A 20,323-nucleotide genomic window follows, 5' to 3' on the forward strand; every position below is an offset into this window, starting at 1 on the left:
GGCAAAGCCACGGCCTGCAGTGCCAGTGTCCCATATGGGCGCCGATTTGAGTCCCAGCTGCTCCACTTCCAATGCAGCTCTTTGCTATGGCCTGGAAAAGCAGTGGAAGATGGCCCAAGTCCTTGGACCCCTGCACCTGCGCAGAAGACCTGGAAGAAGCTCCTGGCTCCTGCCTTCGGGTCAGCCCAGCTCCAGCTGTTGTAGCCAACTGAGGAGTGACCCGGCGGATACAAGACACCTCTCCCTCTCTCTCTCTCTCTCTCTTTCTCCCTCTCTCTCTCTCTGCCTCTCTGTAACTCTTCCAAATAAATAAATCTTTAAAAAAAGTATAAAGGAATACAAAATGTTTATAAACCATTGCTCTATACCAATCTAAAATCTGTCATCCATATCCAATCCTAAATGATCTATCTATAATGCATATCTCCCCATGTCATCCATTCCCTGTCTTAAAAATCTCCAATGAAATGTCCACCCACAGGAGAATGAATACATTTTCATAAGCTTATAAAATGGAAAACTATAAAAAAAGTGAAATGCATGAACTATAGCTACATGTATCAACATGTACCTCACAGTCAATGTTCAGAGAATAAAGTTGAGAATAATGTAATCAATGTGTCCATTTGTATAACATTTAAAAACATGTGAAAAAATAACTGTTTGGTGAGGCATGTCTATGAAACAGAAGGATAAAAATGCATGAGAATCGGAAACACTAACTTCAGGACAATGGTTAGCTCTGAGAGGGAAGAATGACCATGTAATTAAGAAGAGATATTGTGGCTGTGGCATAGCAGGTAAAGCTGCCACCTGCGGTAAAGCCACCGCCTGCAGTGCCAGTGTCCCATATGGGCACTGGTTCAAGTCCTGGTTGCTCCATTTCCAATTCAGCTCTCTGCTATGGCCTGGGAAAGCAGTGGAAGATGGCCAAAGTCCTTCAACCCCTGAACCCACATGGGAGACCCTGAAGAAGCTCCTGGCTCCTTTCTTCAGATCAGCACAGCTCCGGCCATTACAGCCAATTGCAGAGTGGACCAGCGATGGAAGACCTCTCTCTCTCCCTCTCTCTCTCTCTCTCATTGCCTCTCCTTCTTTGTGTAACTCTTTCAAATAAATAAGTCTTTTTAAAAAAAGGAGTGGTATTATTGGAAAATTCAAATATATATGGCATATTTTATATTTTTAGTTTAATTATAAGTACAATTTTATTCATTATATTTTTTGCTACATCTGAAATATCCCATTAGAAATTTTTTTTTATTTTATTTTTTTTTTTGACAGGCAGAGTGGACAGTGAGAGAGAGAGACAGAGAGAAAGGTCTTCCTTTGCCATTGGTTCACCCTTCAATGGCCGGCGCACCACGCTGATCCGATGGCAGGAGCCAGGTAATTATCCTGGTCTCCCATGGGGTGCAGGGCCCAAGGACTTGGGCCATCCTCCACTGCACTCCCTGGCCACAGCAGAGAGCTGGCCTGGAAGAGGGGCAACCGGGACAGAATCCGGCGCCCCGACCGGGACTAGAACCCGGTGTGCCGGCGCCGCAAGGCAGAGGATTAGCCTAGTGAGCCGCGGCACCAGCTGACCCATTAGAAATTAAATAAACAAACCATTGGCCTTTAATGGCTTTCAGCTTCATCCACTTCCAAGCCTTGGCTCTTCAGGCTCTAGTAGTCATAAACTGCCTCACACAGCCTTGGTTCACTTGTGTCTTTCCCTATATCTTAACCACCTTTCCTGCCTTCCTCTCCTAGGTCAATCCATACTCATCCTTCAAATATAACTCTGATAAGATTTCCTGATCCCAGCGGAAAGAACGGGCCATCAAAGAAGCAGGTACCTTTCTCTGAAGAGAGGAGAGAACTTCTATTTTGACTATGTCCTTATCCAAATAAGATCAGAGTTGGCGAACTCAAGAGGCTTCCATAGCCTTAGCAGCTCATAACAAGAGCCTTGGGTGGTTACTGACGTTATAAATAAGAGTGTCAATTGTTAAATCAACAACAGGAGTCACTGTGCACTTATTCCCCATGTTGGATCTCTGTCCTTAATGTGTTGTACTATGTGAATTAATGCTATAACTAGTCCTCAAACAGTACTTTACACTTTGTGTTTCTGTGTGGGTGCAAACTGTTGAAATCTTTATTTAGTATATACTAAATTGATCTTCTGTATATAAAGATAATTGAAAATGAATCGATGTGAATGGGATGGGAGAGGGAGTGGGAGATGGGATGGTTGCAGGTGGGAGGGAGGTTATGGGGGAAAAAAGGCGCTATAATCCAAAAGCTGTAATTTGGAAATTTATATTTATTAAATAAAAGTTAAAAAAAAAGATTTCCAAAAACCACTTGTGAAACCAAGTACTGTTCTTTGTGCTTCCAAAACTTCTGGTGAATATCTCTATTGGTGTTACCGTGGTTATAAGAACATCATGCTGAAATGTCCTTTCGATCTATCCCTAGCACCTAGCCGAATGCTGAGACACAGAATCAACACTCAATGCTTATGGACTGAACATTTCTATCAAGACATAAATTAATCTAAATCAAATACATAGTAGGCAAATTTCAATTCACTAAGCAGTTATCAAGTACCCAAAGCTGTCAAAGGATTCAAAGATGGGTAAATAAATGCCTTAGAATAGAAAACTTAATAGTTTTCTACATAGAGGATGACTGGCTTAAACACATATTAAACATTCTACAAAATTAATAAAATCAAATCAGTGCTATTGATACATGAACAGAAAAACAGATCTGTGCAATAAAAAATCCAAAATTATACAACATAATGTTAGAGATGGTAGAAAGAAAACTGAGAATTTAAAGATAAATCAATAGCAATTACCCAATCTGAACATTAACAGAGAGAAAGAAATGCTTAGGGGATTGAAGGACTAAAACAAAACACAACATTCATATAACCATCACTCTAAAAAAGAGAAGTTAAAGTATTTGAAGAAATAATATTTAAAAAGTTCACAACTATGGCAAAAGACATACACCTACACATTCAAGAAGCTAAGTGAACATACACAGCATTATAAACCCAAAGTAATACATGCCAAAACACATCCCAAACTGCTTAAAACTAAAGAAAAAGAAAAACAATTACTGAAAGGAGTATTGAATGACTCATTTATCTATAGGGGAAAAACAACTCAAAGGAAGCAATACAACATTCTTCAAGGGCTGAAAGATAAGAACCTATCAATCCAGAATTCTATATCCAGCAAAAATATATCTCAGGAGCAAAAGGGAAATCGCGATACTTACAGATAAGGAAAATTAAGAAAATTTGCTGCAATCAGACCTACCATGAAACTCTAAACAGAAAAAATTACAAAAGAAGAAATCTCGTAACGAACACCATAAAGGAAGACAGAATGAAAGAAAAGACATAACAGAATTTCCTTCTCTTGAGCTTTCTAAATTATGTTTGGCAGTTGAAGAAAAAGTTATTAACACAGTGTGATGTAGCTTTCAGGGTCTGCAGAGAAAATACTTATGAGAACTTCATGGAAAAAAGTTAAGACATAGGAAAATATTAGAAAATGGATGGGAAGTGGGATGTAAACAGAATTCTGTAAGTTTTCAACCCTTCCCTCAAACTGCTAAACATAAATACCAGTAGACTGAGATATGCTATGTAAAATATAACAACTAGTACAACCACTGAACAGTAAATCAAGAGCAAATAAAAAGTAACTAGAATAACCAGTAAAAGCAGTTTAAAAATCTGAACCTAAAAATTCATGGGAAAATTCACGGGACCAAGAATAGCCAAAATAATTTTGAAAAAATAAATCAAGTTGGAGGGCTGAAACAACCAGTTTCAAATGCACAGTGACTGAGACAATATGATACTACACATAAGAGACATGTAGAGCAATGGAATAGAATTTATGGCCAAAAAATAAACCCATCCATCTATGGTCCTGACTTTTGACTAAGGTGTCAAGACAATTCACTGATGAACAGAATAGGTCTTGTCACATGGTTCTGGGACAACTGGATAGCTACAGTGCAAAGAATGAAATTGGACCCTTGCCTCATGCCATATAAAAATTAACTTAAAATGGATTAAAGATTTAAATGTAAGAACTAAAAACTATAAAATACTTAGAGGCATAGGCACAAATCTTTACGATCCTGAGGAACAGGTACTGTGGTACTGTGGGTTAAGCTGCTGCTTGGGATACCTGCATCCCATATCAGAGTCCCTGGTTCAAGACTCAACTATTCCATGCTTTGATCCAGCTTCCTGCTAATACTTTTGGGAGGCAGCAGATGATGGCCCAAGTGCTTGGGTAGCTGTCACTCATGTTGGAGATCCGGATGGAGTTTCTGGTTCCTGGTTCCTAGCTTTGGCCTGGCCTAGACCAGGTTGTTGCAGACATTTGTGGAATAACCCAGTAGATGGAAGATTGATAGCTCTTGCTCTCTCTCTCATACATCATTTTGCCTTTCAAATAAACAAATCTTTAAACCTAAATAAAGGGGGCTGGTGTTGTGTATAGTGGGTAAACCTGCTGCCTACAGCACTGACATCCCATGTGGGCATCAGTGTGAGTCACAGCTGCTCAGCTTCCCATCCAACTTCCTGACAATGCACCTGGGAAAGCGGCAGAAGATAGCCTGAGTGCTTGGACCCCTGCACCCATGTGGGAGATCCAGAAGAAGCTCCTGGCTCCTGGCTTCAGACCGGCTAGCTCCAGCTTTTGCACCCATTTGGGGAGTGCATCAGCAGACGGAAGATCTCTGTCTGTCCCTCTCTCTCTCTGTAACTCTGCCTTAAAAAAAAACTAAAGTAAATATTTATGTTCTGAATTAAGCACCAGTTTCTTAGACATCAAAAGAATAAGCAAATAAAAAAAATGGGACATCAAAATTCATAAATTAGTGCCTTGTATGATACTATCAAGAAAGTGAAAAAGCCTTAAGAAAAAATATTTTCAAATCATATATCTGATAAAGGTCTAGAATACAAAACATGTAAAGTAGTCTTACAAATCAACAATAAAAAGAGAATCTAATTTATGAATGGGCCAAGAATTTGACTGAGTATTTCTTTCTCCAACCAAAAGAAAAGATACATAAATGTCCAATCACCATGTGGAAAGAAGTTCAACACCAATAGTTATTAGGAAAATATAAACCAAAAACTCAATAGTACACCACTTTACTCTCACTAGGATGGCTGTAATCATACAGACAGACAATAACAAATGTTGGGGAGGATATGAAGAAATTGGAACCCTCATTCCTGCTGTCAAGAATATAAAATAGCACATGCAGCTGCCTTGGAAAACAGTCTGGCATTTCTTTGAAAGTTTAAACACAGTTAAATTCCTTCCTAGGTCTACATGCAGGAAAATTGAAAATATAAGTTGAGTATCCCTATCAAAAATGCTTAAGACCAGAAGTCCTAGATTATGGATTTTGGAAGATTTATATATACAAAATGAGATATCTTGGGGATGGAACCCAATTCTAAATAAAAAATTCATTTGTATTTCATATATATATATATATGCTTAGCCTATGGTAATTTTGAAAAATTTATTTATTGTCACTTTATTTGAAAGGCAGAGAGACAGAGATCTTCTATCCCTAGATTTACTCTCAGATGCCTGCAACAGAAAGGCTGAAGCCAGAAGCCCAGAACACAATCCAGGCCTCCCACACGGGTGAAAAAGACACAAGCACTTCATCTATCTGCTGTTGCCTCTCAGGATGTGCCTTAGCAGGAAGCTGAATTTAAAGTGGAGGAGCTGGGACACAAACCAGGCACTCTGATATGGGATTCAGGCATCCTAGGTAGCAGCTTAACTGCTGCAAACACCTACCCTAGCATCAAGAAAATATGATGCAGTATTTTTAGTATACTGGCAGTTTTAAAAAAATTTTAAACTTATCTGAAAGGCAGGGAGGCCGGCGCCACGGCTCACTAGGCTAATCCTCCGCCTTGTGGCGCTGGCACACCGGGTTCTAGTCCCGGTCGGGGCACCGAATTCTGTCCCGGTTGCCCCTCTTCCAGGCCAGCTCTCTGCTATGGCCCAGGAGTACAGTGGAGGATGGCCCAAGTCCTTGGGCCCTGCACCCCATGGGAGACCAGGAGAAGTACCTGGCTCCTGCCATCGGATCAGCGTGGTGCGCCGGCCATGGCGGCCATTGGAGGGTGAACTAACGGCAAAAGGAAGACCTTTCTCTCTGTCTCCCACCCAAAGTGCTGGTTAATTGTCCAAATACCCATGATGCAGAGCCAAAGCTGGGAGCTGAGAACTCAATCCAGGTCTCCCACATGGGTAGCAGGAACCCAAGCATTTGAGTCATCACCAGTGCCTCTCACAGTCTGCATTAGCAAGAAGCTACAGTCAAGAATAGAGCCAGGCATTGAATCTAAGCACTCAAATATGGGATGCAGGCATCTTAACCACTAAGTTTAAATGCCCATCCTGCCTGAGTTTTGACCGCGACCTATCAAATAAAGTCAGGTGTGAAATGTTCCTCTGTGTCAGGCTGCTTCTTAAAAGCTTCAGATTTTGGAGCATTTCAGATTTTAGATTTGGGATGCCTAATTTATGTATATTTACACAAATAACATAAATGAATGTTTATAGCAGCATTACTTGTAAGAGCCAAAAGTAAAAACAATTCATCAACTGATACATGGATAAATAAAATATGCCATATCTACACAATGGCATTATTAGGCTTTTAAAAATGAATTACTGATAAATGCTGTAACATGATGAATCTTGAAAACATGCTGAGTAAAGGAAGCCAGACACAAAAGAAAACATATTAATTACATTTATATGAAACATTCAGAAGAGCAAAATCTGTATACAGGGGAAGTACAAAAGTAGTTGCCAGGGACTGAGGGAGAGGAGATATGGGGTTTCTTTCGGAAGTGATGAACATTTTCTGGTATTAGATAGCAGTGATGCATGTATAACTTTATAAATATACTAAAAACAAATTAATTATGTCCTTTAAAGTACTACATTTTATGTTATATGGATTATACCTTAATTTTTTTCAAAAGCACATTTAACTAAATGAAAATACAATATATCAAAACTTATGTGGTATAGTTAAATCAGTACTAAGAGGGAAATTTACAGCACATGTTTACATTAGGAAAGAAAGTTTTAAATCCATAATTTAGGCTCCCATCTCAAGAGTAGAAAAAGGAGAGCAAAATAAACCCACAGCAAGCAGAAGAACAATAAAGATAAAAGCAGAAATCAATTCAACTGAAAACAGACAACAGAGAAAACAATGAAACATAATGTGGTTCTTTGAAAAGATAATAAAGTTGACCAACCTCTAGGTAAGACTAACATGAATAAGAGAGAAGACACACATAAGTAATAGAGGAATGAATCAGGATACCACTTGTGTTCTGGAAGAAAACAAAATTATAATGGTGTAATGGTTAAGATGCCACTTAGGACACTCACATCCCATACTGGAGTGTCTGGGCTTCCAGCTTCCTGGGATTTACATACTGGGAGACAGCAGGTGATGGCTCAAGTACTTGGGTCACTGTCATCCATATAAGAGATCTGGATTGAGTTCCTGGTTGCTAATTTTGGCCTGGACTGGCTCTTGCTGTTGTAGGCATTTGGGGAGTGAACCCTCAGATAAGATCTCTTTCTCTGTCTCCCCCCTGTCTCTACCTTTCAATTAAATACTTAAATTTTTTAAAAAGATAATAAATACTTTACACACATAAATTTGACAATTCAGATTTTATAAAATATACCAATTCCTTGAAAAAAACAGACTCCCACAATTCATCCAATGTGAAATAGATAATTTGAATGGCCTCATAAAAATTAAGGCAATTGAATAGGGCAGCATTTGGCCTAGTGATTAAGATACCAGTTAGAAACCTGTGCCCCACATCAGAGTGACTGAGTTCAATCATCAGTTCTATCTCCTAACTAGCTTCATGCTAACGGGAACCCTAGGAGGCAGCAGTGATGGCTTAACTAGATATTTGCCACCTGTGTGCAAGACCTGGCTTGGTTTCCCAGCCCAGTTGGAGCACTCGCATGTTTTCTCCTACCCCTAACCACTCCCACCATTTTCTATAGCTCAAGTAAATTAATTCACTTATTAAATTTTAAAAAGAAAATTAAATTTTAATTAAAAATTTCCCACCAAAGAAATATCCAAGTCTATATGACTTCACTAGAGAATTATATCAAACATGTCAAGAAAACTTAACATTAATTATGATTAATGAAACAAAGGGAGGGGCCGGCACTGTGGCGCAGTGGGTTAACGCCTTGGCCTGAAGCACTGGTATCCCATATGGGTGCTGGTTATAATACCGGCTTGCTCCTCTTCCGATCCAGTTCTCTGCTATGGCCTGGGATAGCAGTAGAAGATGGCCCAAGTCTTTGAGCCCCTGCACCCACATGGGAGACCTGGAAGAAGCTCCTGGCTTCAGATCAGTGCAGCTCCGGCCATTGCAGCCATCTGGGGAGTGAACCAGCAGATGGAAGACCTCTCTCTCTGTCTCTACCTCTCTCTGTAACTCTTTCAATAAATAAAATAAATCTTAAAGAAAAAAAAAAAGAAACCAAGGGAAATCGAAACAAACGGAAAGACATACTGTGTTCATGAAAGACCTAACAAATTAAAGATATCAGTTCTCCCAAATGGAAACAATGAGGTGCAGACTTTTTAAAAATCCACATATTTAGTTGGGAGGGAGGGTATGGTTCCTAAATTTGTATTATGTTCCTAAATTTGTATTTATGAAATGCATGAAGTTTGTATACCTTAAATAAAAGGCTTCTAGGTTTAAAAAAACCACATATGCAGACTCTACCTGGATTTAAGAATTCATAATTATAGGGGTGAAGCACAGGCATGTATATTTTTAAGGGAGAAAAAAAAACCCACTCCTGCCTGAGGTCATTGATTTATAGCCTAGAATGCCAGCTTTCCAGTCACTTAGTCATGAGGCTATGAAATCCTATTTTCTATCTGTCTGACAAGTTGACCATTGACCCAGTGAAAAGAATCCATCACCTTCCTCGTGGACAACTCTCCCCTCACTGTTCACTTGCAGCCTCCCCAAGGAACCATGCTGCCCACTGGTCACCACACGAGTTTTCTTGAGGTCCAGTTCTGAGCCTCAACTGATACGACAGAGATATCCATATAAACAGACTAATGCATTATGGGAAGTGGTCAACTTGTGGTGCCACAAGCTCCCTTATTCTTTCCATCCCTACACAAACCCTCCCACCGGGGCCCAAGGAAGACCTGTAGGAATGAAAAGCGTCTGTCCTTGCTTCACTGAACACTTGTAGCACTTCTCCACCTGGTCCCCGAAGAACATCTCGTTCTGATTAGAGGAGCTGCTCCAGCACTCAAACAGAGTCAGATTGGCATTTGTTGGGCGGATCAGGTAGAAGATCTTCTCACCCTGAAACAAATAGAGATTGAAGTACCCCAAAATACATTTGGTTTCCAGAAAAGTCCATCAGGGGTGCTGCAAAGGGAAATTCTCTCATGCTCAAAGACTGCTGACTATCTGCCAGAGTTCAAAACCCATCTAACAATCATTTTTATGTGGAATTGGAAAACTTGAAAAGGTCTTTTTGCACTTTGCACTGCCGAATTCCTATAAATTTGACAAAAACAATTTGGAAAGGTCATTTCAAACAAAATTGTTCAAGTTAGGATAAATGGACACCAAGTATTCCTATTTTAGACACAATGCCAAATGAAAAATGGCCTCTACAAATGAGTAGATCAATACCACTAGCCCTAGGAGAATTTAAGGCCACATTACTGATGAAAAGAAAATTGAAGTTGTCTTTAAATGCCATTACTGAATGTTCCTTCTCACACCTGCAATCAAAGTTAATAAAAGTTTAAAAGTTCAGTAATCACCCAAGGATTTCTAAGATTACATTAGGTGATTATCTGTTAGAACATTTTATTTCTTAATCGTGTTTTCTTTGATAATCACTAGATAAGAAACGAAAACTCACCAGCACAAAGACATCCTGAGAGCTTGACTGGTTTAATCAAAATTTCACAATAGTAAATCAGAACAGAGAAAACCAACACTAGAAAAATCTGTATAACTGGACAAACTCATATCTGTAATTAGTAGAACTGCATCAATGTTAATTTCCTAATTTGGTAACTAGATAATTATATTATATAAGAGCATGATTTACTTTTAAGACTGCACACTCGAGATAAAGGGACTATATCTATACTCTCAAATATCTCAGAAAAAAACACTTTGTTACGTCTACTTTAGAAAAAGAGAATGTAACAAATCATAACATTTGGGAATCTGGGTGAAGGGCACACAGGAATTCGTTCCATTATTTTTGAAACTCTTCTATAAAAATTAAACTACTTTTTATTTTTAAGTAAAAGTTAAATCTTGGGGCCAGCACTATGGCACAGTGGATTAATGCCCTGGCCTGAAGTGCCAGCATCCCATGTGGGCGCCGTTCGAGACCCAGCTGCTCCACTTCCAATCCAGCTGTCTGCTATGGCCTGGGAAACCAGTATAAGATAGCCCAAGTCCCTGGGCCCCTGTACCCGCGTGAGAGACCCAGAAGAAGCTCCTGTCTCCTGGCTTCGGATCAGTGCAGCTCCAGCTGTTGCGGCCATTTGGGGAGTGAACCATTGGATGGAAGACCCCCTCCCCACCGCCTCTCCTCTCTGTGTAACTCTGACTTTCAAATAAATAAATCTTTAAAAAAAATTTACATTTGCATAAAAACACTTTCATTTACATATTTCAATTTCTTTATGGTAAGCCAACAAAACATCCAGTTTACAGACTAATAAAACATTTTTAAAGATTTTATTTATTTGGGCCGGCATGGTGGTACAGGTTAAACCTTTGGCACCGGCATCCCATATGGGCGCCGGTTCCAGTCCCAGCTGCTCCTCTTCCAATCCAGCTCTCTGCTATGGCCTGGGAAAACAGTGGAAGATGGCCAAAATGCTTGGGCCCCTGCACCCGTGTGGGAGACTGGGAAGAAACATCTGCTCCTGGCTTTGGATTGGTGCAGCTCCAGCTGTTGCGGCCATTTGGAGAGGGAACCAACAGAAGGAAAACTTCCTCTGTGTCTCATCTTCTCACTGTCTGTCATGAAAGTTACAGAGAGAGGGGAGAGAGAAAGACAGAGATCTTCTATTTGCTGGTTCATTCCCCAGATAGCCGCAATGGTCAGGGCTGGGTCTGGCTGAAGCCAGGAGCCAAGAGCTTCTTCCAGGTCTTCCACATGGTTGGTAGATGCTCAAGCACTTGGGTCATCTTGCTACTTCTCCCAGGCCATTGGCAGAGAGCTAGATAAGAAGTGGAGCAGGGACCGGTGCTGTGGCATAGCAGATAAAGCCGCTGTCTGCATGCCAGCATCCCATATGGGCGCCGGTTTGAGACCTGGCTGTTGCACTTCAGATCCAGCTCTCTGCTATGGCCTGGAAAAGCAGTACAAGATGGCCCAAGTCCTTGGGCTTCTGCACCCACAGGGGAGACCCGGAGGAAGCTCCTGGCTCCTTGCTTCGGATCAGCGCAGCTCCAGCCATTGTGATCGACTGGGGAGTGAACCATCAGATGGAAGACCTCTCCCTCTTTCTCGCTTTCTCTCTCTCTCTCACACACACACACACACACACACTCTGCTTCTTCTCTGTATAACTCTGACTTTCAAGTAAATAAATAAAAAAATCTTTAAAAGAAATTGATAAAAAAATTATAACCTTCACCTTCAAACATACAAAGTTTCCTTAAAAAAAAAAAAAGCAGATGGAAAATCTGTCAGTCTATCTCTCTCTTTCAAATAGCTTTTAAAAATTAAAATTGAGGGAGCCAGCGCCGTGGCTCACTTGGCTAATCCTTTGCCTGCACCGCTGGCATCCCATATGGGCACCGGGTTCTAGTCCTGGCTGCTCCTCTTCCAGTCCAGCTCTCTGCTGTGGCCAGGAAGGCAGTGGAGGATGGCCCAAGCGCTTGGGCACCTGCACCCATGTGGGAGACCAGGAGGAAGCACCTGGCTCCTGGCTTCAGAAGGTGTAGCTCCAGCCGTAGCAGCCATCTGGGGGGTGAACCAACAGAAGGAAGACCTTTCTCTCTGTATCTCTCTCTCACTGTCTAACTCTGTCAAATTAAAAAAAAATTAAAATTGAAATTGAAAAAGGAAAAAAAAGAAAACAGCTACTTCAGAATTTGTGATCACTTGGACAGAGCTATAATCCAAGATTTCTGCTCTTTCCTTGGCATTTCTGGTAAGAAAACTAAATAATATGAACAAGGGTAGAAAACAGTAACAATCAAAAGTATTTAAGTAATTTGCTCTCCAGCCCTCAGAAATCATTTATAGGGATGGCGTTGTGGTACAACAAGTTAAGCCACTACAAGGAAGCTTACATCCCATATCAGAGTGCTGTGTACTACGCTTCTGATCCAGCTTCCAGCTCATGCATTTGGAAGCCAGCAGATGATTGCTTAAGTACTTTAGTCACAGCCACCCGTGTAGAAGACCTGGATGGAGTTCCTGGCTCCTTGCTTCAGCCTGGTCCAGTCCTGGCTATTGCAAGCATTTGGGAAGTGAATCAGCAGACAGATGATCCCTCTCTGTCTCTCCCTCTTTCTCTGTCACTCTGCCTTTCAAATAAATAAATAAATCTTTTTAAAAAAGATGTTGGAGGCCGGCACCACAGCTCACTAGACTAATCCTCCGCCTTGCGGCGCCGGCACACCGGGTTCTAGTCCCGGTCGGGGCGCCGAATTCTGTCCTGGTTGCCCCTCTTCCAGGCCAGCTCTCTGCTATGGCCCGGGAGTACAGTGGAGGATGGCCCAAGTCCTTGGGCCGTGCACCCCATGGGAGACCAGGATAAGTACCTGGCTCCTGCCATCGGATCAGCGCGGTGCGCCGGCCATGGCGGCCATTGGAGGGTGAACCAACGGCAAAAGGAAGACCTTTCTCTCTGTCTCTCTCACTGTCCACTCTGCCTGTCAAAAAAAGAAAAAATTATTATTCTAGGCCGGCGCCGCGGCTCAATAGGCTAATCCTCTGCCTAGCAGCGCCAGCACACCAGGTTCTAGTCCCGGTCGGGGCACCGGATTCTGTCCCGGTTGCCCCTCTTCCAGGCCAGCTCTCTGCTGTGGCCCGGGAGCACAGTGGAGGATGGCCCAAGTGCTTGGGCCCTGCACCCCATGGGAGACCAGGAGAAGCACCTGGCTCCTGGCTCCTGCCTTCGGATAGGCGCGGTGCGCCGGCCGCAGCACACTGGCCGCAGCGGCCATTGGAGGGTGAACCAACGGCAAAAGGAAGACCTTTCTCTCTCTCTCTCTCTCACTGTCCACTCTGTTAAAAATAAATAAATAAATAATTACTCTATGAAGGGGAGAGGGAGGAGGAACTCTCATGTTACTAGGAATTTCTGAAGGACATATGTGGTCTGAAGGACCACACATGTTGGTAGGAGCATAAATCGCTTCAATTAAAGAAGGAAACAGTTGGAAAAACCATAGACATTTGATGCTTTTCAAAACAATTTTGATAAACTGTACAGACAAACAATCATCAGGGTGTATGGCACATCTACCAAATACTAAATTCTGACAAAGCAGTTATATGGAAATGTTACCCAAACAGAATGTGGTAAGTATGTGGTCCATAGCAGCCTGTTTTGTGCTGACACCTGATACAAGAAGGGGGCCCAAGGCCTGTTTACCTCTAGAAGCCATATCCAGTCATACCTTGAGCACATGGTACCAGACTGAGGTGCCACCAAAGTCAATGTGAAAGTCTGTATAACTATCTCGCACACTCATGAGGCAATACTTCTGCACATTGGGTCTCTCAAAGACACAGTCCTCTGGCCACAAGTTCTCGACCCATGACAGTTTTCGAACAATCTTGGGTGTCTCCACAAGGTTAGAAAGCCTAGCAAGTAAGAGAGAGTGAAAGTAGATGTCAGCTGATCAGGGATTGGAGCCTGAATAAAATACCCTGCATCTCAGTCAGATCAAATAAGACGGAAAACAAGTTCATTCCATAGAATCCCCAAAGGCACATAGGATACTTATTTCTGTAATTCTGGTCAGCATTCTCATTCCATTCAGCTCCAGAAGTCCCAAGTTCCAGCTGCACAGCCTTCCCCAGTGGAAGGTGGTCATTTTCTCTACTAAATGCTCATCATACTCACCCTCCAATACCAGTCTACTCACTTGGCCCTTGATTTATAAGTTATTGTGCTGTCCTCACCTCATAGTGTCTTCTTTATGAGAAACCATTAGGGAAACCTCTCAGGGCTTAGTTACAGGTAAAGAAGTGTTTTTCTGAAACATCCGGTTGTTTTTATCCTATGTAAAACCACAAATCTTAAAAACGTTGCATTCTCCTTTATTCTGACCTTCAGGAAATTCAGTGAAAACTCTATAATACATCTCTATCAATTATCAAAACATTCATTATATACATTTTATGTGCAGAGTACCCACCAGATGCATCCTACTTCAATACCTGAAATTTCTTTTGTCCTAATTATCTTTTTTTTACCTCACTGCATTCTCTGTAAGCTACCTCAAATCATCTTTCAGAAGTGAGGCATAAAGAAACAGTTTTTAAACATCTTCAGGTTGTTTAGCCTAGTATTTTAAAAACAAAAGCAAGGGTTTTAATATTGTACTATAATAATGTAAGATGTTACTATGTGGAACACTGGAAGAAGACACATGACCAACTTCCTGGGAATATCTAATTATTTCAAAACTAAAAGTCAAAAAATGTAAATGAGCATACAGCAAGCTTCCTAAGAGCAAAAAGACATGTGATTTCTTGGTATTTCCCTCAGTTCTGAGCACTGAGAAGACTATTTATCTATTGAGTGTGGAAGTCTAGACAGAATCATTTAAATGTTATGATACAGCCTTTTCCTTTTCTTTTTCAATCCAAATGCTTATCCTTAGACAACCTACTTGGTAAATTTAGTAAATTTAGACAAAGGACTTATCCTGGTAGTCAAAACAGTGACCATGCCACAATCTAAATAACAGAAAAAGGTCAAAGAAAGCTGCCCTAGATCTTGAAGGTGATAAAAATAAATTAAAATAGCTACTGTGTAATTTATCCAATGTTAGAAATTATACAGAAGAAATATTATGACTTGGTTGTTATAATGAAAGCTGCTACCCTAGAAACTGTAACTCGGCTCCCCATCTCAAAGGAAGAAACCACAAAGAGGAAGGGAGAAGAACACAGAAAAGATACTCAGTATATCATAAGTTCTAGACAATTCGTCATGCTTTTTTGTTACCCCTGCCCCTCCTACCTGGTGTCAGAGAATTCCAAACTAATGACATTGAGGACTTTCTCCCTCTTCCCACTGTAATAGTACTTCACAAAATCACCAAGCTTCATCTTGCAGTCAGCCTGGCGGGTCACATCAATCACATCGATCTCTTTGTCAGAACCTGAAGTAAAGAGACAAGTTCTGCTCCAGGTGGTCTTGAGAAAACTCTCAGTCCCTTACCAGTCCATAGAATGGCTTTTTGCTCAAGGCTTCTCTCCTCAGACATTGTATGTACAGGTATTGTGTGGGTTTGGGGAGCAGGAGCAAGAATCCATCATACTTTTGTGGTAGGTCCAGTATTGCTAGAGTTACAGAACTACCTGACTCACAGCCTCACACAAAGTACAGTCACCTGCTAGGGTCAGCCGTGTTAATCAATTTTTCTCCTCCTCTCCCCCCAAAACTCAACTGGTATGTAAGGGTAAAAGTCAAAGGCATTGGGGCTAGCGCTGTGGCACATGCAGTGCTGGCATCCTATATGGGCACCAGCTGGAGTCCTGGCTGCTCCACTTCCAATCAGCTCTTTGCTATGGCCTGGGAAAGCAGCAGAAGATGGCCCAAGTCACTGGGCTCCTGCACCCTCATGGGAGACCCAGAAGAAGCTCCTGGCTCCTGGTTTTGGATTGGTGCAGTTCTGGCCATTGTAGCCAACTGGGGAGTGAACCAGTGGATGGAAGACTTCTCTTTCTCTGCCTCTCCATCTCTCTCTGTGTAATTCTGACTTTCAAATAAATAAATACATCTTTAAAAAAAAAGTCAAAGGCATTATCATCTCAGTAGAGGACAAGAGGACAGAGAGACTAAGATCCCTAGAATTTCCCTGATAAAAAGATGCAGCTCCATATAGGGCTATGTAGTCTATTAAGAGGAAAAGGAAGAAAAGAGTAAGATTTTGGCTCTAGTTTTGCCAAAGAATGACTTCAGGGAAGGTACATCACCTCAGATTCCTAAGATGGCTAGAAAGGAAATGCAAAAAGTAGACTAAAGAGGAAGGGACATGGGTCTTGAAGGGAGTGAACAATGTTACTGCTGAGAGAGTCTGTGGCCTCTTACCAACATAGTGTTCCACATCCCTCACAGTGAATGATGGAGAGGGCAGAGTCATCCCCAACCCATCCTTCTTCAAGACCAGGATGGGCACACTGAAGCTATTCTCTTCCAGGAATTCCACAGTCAGCTGACTTCCAGTGGGCTTCAGGATCACTTCATCTGAGCTGTGGGCCACAGGAGAGAAAGCCTAAGCCTGAGCCCTGCCTATCAAAGGGCTACTACACTCACCACACTCATTCAATGGATGGAGGCTTCCTGAGAGAAGCTAATGTGAGTTAGAAATTAATAGCATAAACTTTATGTGCCAGGGAATAATGACCTGTCCAAGAGGCCAGGTGACCAGAAAAGGTGGGCAAAATCCATTCAACAGGGTGTTCTTCTGTGGTTGACAAAGGAAGAAATCAATCAATAGCCTACCCAGGGAGAAAAAGCATATATGGTAAATCTAGCTAATTTGTTCTAAACCAGAGCAATAGCATCCAATTTAAAACATTGCACAAAAAAAAAAATAGGAAATAACTTAAAAGAAAAAAAAAAAAAAACAAATTTTATACTTAACTAGAAAATATGGAATTTTTTAAAAATCATGTTGCCAGATCAGTGCATGGTCAAGCAGCCACCTGTGGCACCAGCATCCCATGTGAGTGTTGGCTTAGGTCCAGGCTACTCCACTTCTGATCCAGCTTCCTACTAATGCTCCTGGGACAGCAATGGAAAATAGCCCAAGTACTGGGGCTCCTGCTACCCAATTAGGAGTCCCAGATGGTGTTTCAGGTTCATGGCTTGGGCCTGGCCCAGCTCTAGCTGTTGCCGCCCTTTGGGAAGTGAACCAGCAGATGGAAGATATCTTTCTCTCTCACTGTAATTCTGGCTTTATAATAAATAAATAAATCTCTTTTTAAAAAAAGAAAAAGAAAAACTGAGATTCTTTTTTAAAAAAATCATGCTGGATAAAATGGCATACTATTTGACAAGTTGTATTTGGTCAAACATATTTAGCTCAGTATCTATCTTATTCTCTATATAATGCTAGATGGCACAAAGATTAAATTACAAAAGATAAAGCCATAAGAACAGTAGAAAAAAACACAGAAAATACAAGGTCCAGTACTCACTAAAAATAGTAACAAGTTTAACTATATAAAAATAAGATTTTCTGCAAGGAAAGCCATTAAATATCAATAAGATGTCGACAAAAGTAGGCAGTTAATAGAAAAACAGAAAAAGACAGATTGCTTATAATGTACAAAAATCAACCTCTTTCATAATCAAAGAAATTTAAGTAGAAACTAGATTTCATTCTTTATCTTATTAAAAGGGCAAAAAAAATAAAACAGTGGTGGCCAGGACGTAAGAAAATCAGCACCCCAACACACTGTCTATGGGAGTATGAAATGGTCAAGTCATTTTGGAAACAATTGGCAATATTTATATTTTTAAAGCTCTTACTTTTTGATCTAACAATTTTGCTTTTAGACAGGAAATCTACATATACTCACCATATATGGAAAAACTTAAGTACTTGATATTCACTGCAGGATTTTTTAAACAGCAAAATACTGGAATCAAATATTCATCAATAGATTAAATAAAGTGTATATCCATACAATTTAATATTAGATGACAATGGGGAAAAATGAGAAATACGTATATATGCTGTTCTGGATTAATCTCCAAGTTATATAATTTAGATTAGACAAGAAGATGCAGAATATAGTGTTTCCACTAGTGTCAAAAAATGAGAAAAAGAGGAATAAACATATATATTTGTTTATGCAAAAACTATTTTTGAGAGAATACACAAGAAATTGGTCAATTTTGGGATCTGGGATAGAGAGGAGACTCACTACCTTTAAATAAACAAAACAAAAAACATTAAGTTCAAGAAAAGACCTGAAAATGGTCTAGAGAATTAAAAACAAAGTAAAAATGCTTTATTGATTTTTACCTCATTATTTTTACTCAAGTAATTTATTTTTAATAAGTGAAGGTTAATAAAAAATATTCTGTTTGCAAAAAGAAATATGACCACTAAAAATTTTTATTTTTAGAAGTGTTTCCTCTTCTCCACAATAAGAGAATTAATCTTTATGCTCTTTAAGACTTCTAGTTGTAGCATTCCTTGGGTGCATGTAAATATCCTCGCTTGATTTATGTGAATTCTGACTCCCAACTACCAAAAGTTTTTATAAGTGGACCTTAATATACTCTGTATATCATATTTACTCTGGCTACTATTTCTCAGAAACTGACCAATACATAGACACCCACAAATTGAGGAGCATCTAATGGGATGACCAATGGGAAAGTTGGGAAGAGAGGAGTCTCAGCCTCCCAAAGTCCTGGCACTCACCAGCCCTGAAGCATAGGTCCTCACCTGTCAAAAGTCCTACTCCGGAGCTCTCGAATGAATGTAGGGCTTCCAGTCTTCACTGGCTTCCCCTTATGTGTATCATGCCCTTTGGTAGATGCACGACGTTTTTTCACTAAGCGAGAAAAAGACAAGAGATTATGAGACAGGATGACTATGAGTTGAGCAAGAACGAAGACATAAGTAGATCCTTTTTCTCTTCTAATCTAACACCCCCTTAGAACATCTGGAATCAAGGAGGCCTTCAAGGAATCAGTAAAGCTCCTAGTGAAGATGGGTAACTCCTCCAGGCAAACCCACTCTACATTTCAAATAAATTAATAAACTTCACTATTTCCTAAGGGAAATCTGCAGTGTGCAGCCAAAAGCAACTGCCCTCTTAAACTTCACTTTGTCTCTCCTCTGAACAGCCTTCTGTTGGAAACCCCTAAGATCTACTCACTAATGGAAGGTCCATGTAAGACCTCACAGTTTGGGCAGTGGTAGAGGTCAATGTCAGCAGCCTTCTCTTCTTCAACACCAACACAACTGGAAAAGAGAAAAACAGGCAAGGTTTATAGAAATTTTATTGAAAAAAATTCTTATGTAAATATTTTTATATATTTGAAAGGCAGAGAGAGAGAGGGAGAGAGAGAGAGGGAGGGAGAGAGAGGGAGGGAGGGCGGGAGGGAGGGAAAATATCTTCCATCCACTGGAGAGAGAGAGGGAGGGAGGGAGAGGGAGAAAATACCTTCCATCCACTGGTTTGTTCCCCAAATGCCCACAATAGCTGAAGCTAGGGCAGGCTGAAACCAGAGACCTAAAACTCCATCCAGGTTTCCCAAGTAGGTGGGAGGGACCTAATTACTTGAGCCATCATCTCTGGCTTACAGAATCTGCATTACCAGGAAGCTGGAATCAAGAGCCAGGGATGGAGTTTTGAACCCAGGGCTCCAATGTGAGAAGTGGAGTTTTAACTACTAGATAAAATGCCCATCACCCAAATATGTAATTTAAATATTTTAACATCCACATTTAAAACATAAAAAGAAACAGATGAAATTAATATCTTATTTAACCCAAAACACATTGGGCACACTTACTCCACAATGCTTCAAAATCTGACAACTGAGGCCGGTGCTGTGGGGTAGTGGGGACTCTGCCTATGACACTGGCATCCCATGTGGATATTGGTTCAGGTCCTGGCTGCTCCTCTTCTGATCCAGCTCTCTGCTATGGCCTGGGAAAGCAGTAGAAGGCGGCCCAAGTTCTTGAGCCCCTGCACCCACTTTAGGAGACCTAGAAGAAGCTCCTGGCTCCTGGATTTGGATTGACCCAGCTATGGCCATTGCAGCCATTTGGGGAGTGAACTAGTGGATGGAAGACCTTTCTCGCTGTCTCTCCCTCTCTCTGTAACTCTCTCTCAAATAAATAAAATCTTCAAAAAAAGAATCTGACACTTGAGCACCAACATGATGCCACAAACTGAAAAAAACATGCATCTGCATGTGACTGGTTGCAGTGAAAACAGACACACTTTAAAAATTGTAGTAACTGGCC

At 40.9% G+C, this 20,323-nt stretch overlaps 1 protein-coding gene across 7 annotated transcripts in view; it reads right to left on the minus strand.

Moving 5' to 3' along the window:
- PHF8 (PHD finger protein 8) overlaps positions 1–20,323 on the minus strand; it is a 107,492-nt gene that overhangs the window by 66,586 nt on the left and 20,583 nt on the right. For all 7 annotated transcript variants that reach the window (XM_070067348.2, XM_070067349.2, XM_002720027.6 and 4 more), the window contains exons 3-8: positions 19,227–19,312; positions 18,791–18,899; positions 16,417–16,577; positions 15,343–15,484; positions 13,769–13,955; positions 9,295–9,457 (exon numbers count right to left, since the gene is read on the minus strand). In XM_070067348.2, the coding sequence (XP_069923449.1) occupies positions 9,295–9,457; positions 13,769–13,955; positions 15,343–15,484; positions 16,417–16,577; positions 18,791–18,899; positions 19,227–19,312 (848 nt within the window). The remainder of the gene's footprint in view (positions 1–9,294; positions 9,458–13,768; positions 13,956–15,342; positions 15,485–16,416; positions 16,578–18,790; positions 18,900–19,226; positions 19,313–20,323) is intronic.

The sequence above is a fragment of the Oryctolagus cuniculus genome, chromosome X (genome assembly GCF_051225735.1).
Source record: "Oryctolagus cuniculus isolate XC-2025 breed Fujian yellow rabbit chromosome X, ASM5122573v1, whole genome shotgun sequence".
Lineage (NCBI taxonomy): Eukaryota > Metazoa > Chordata > Mammalia > Lagomorpha > Leporidae > Oryctolagus > Oryctolagus cuniculus.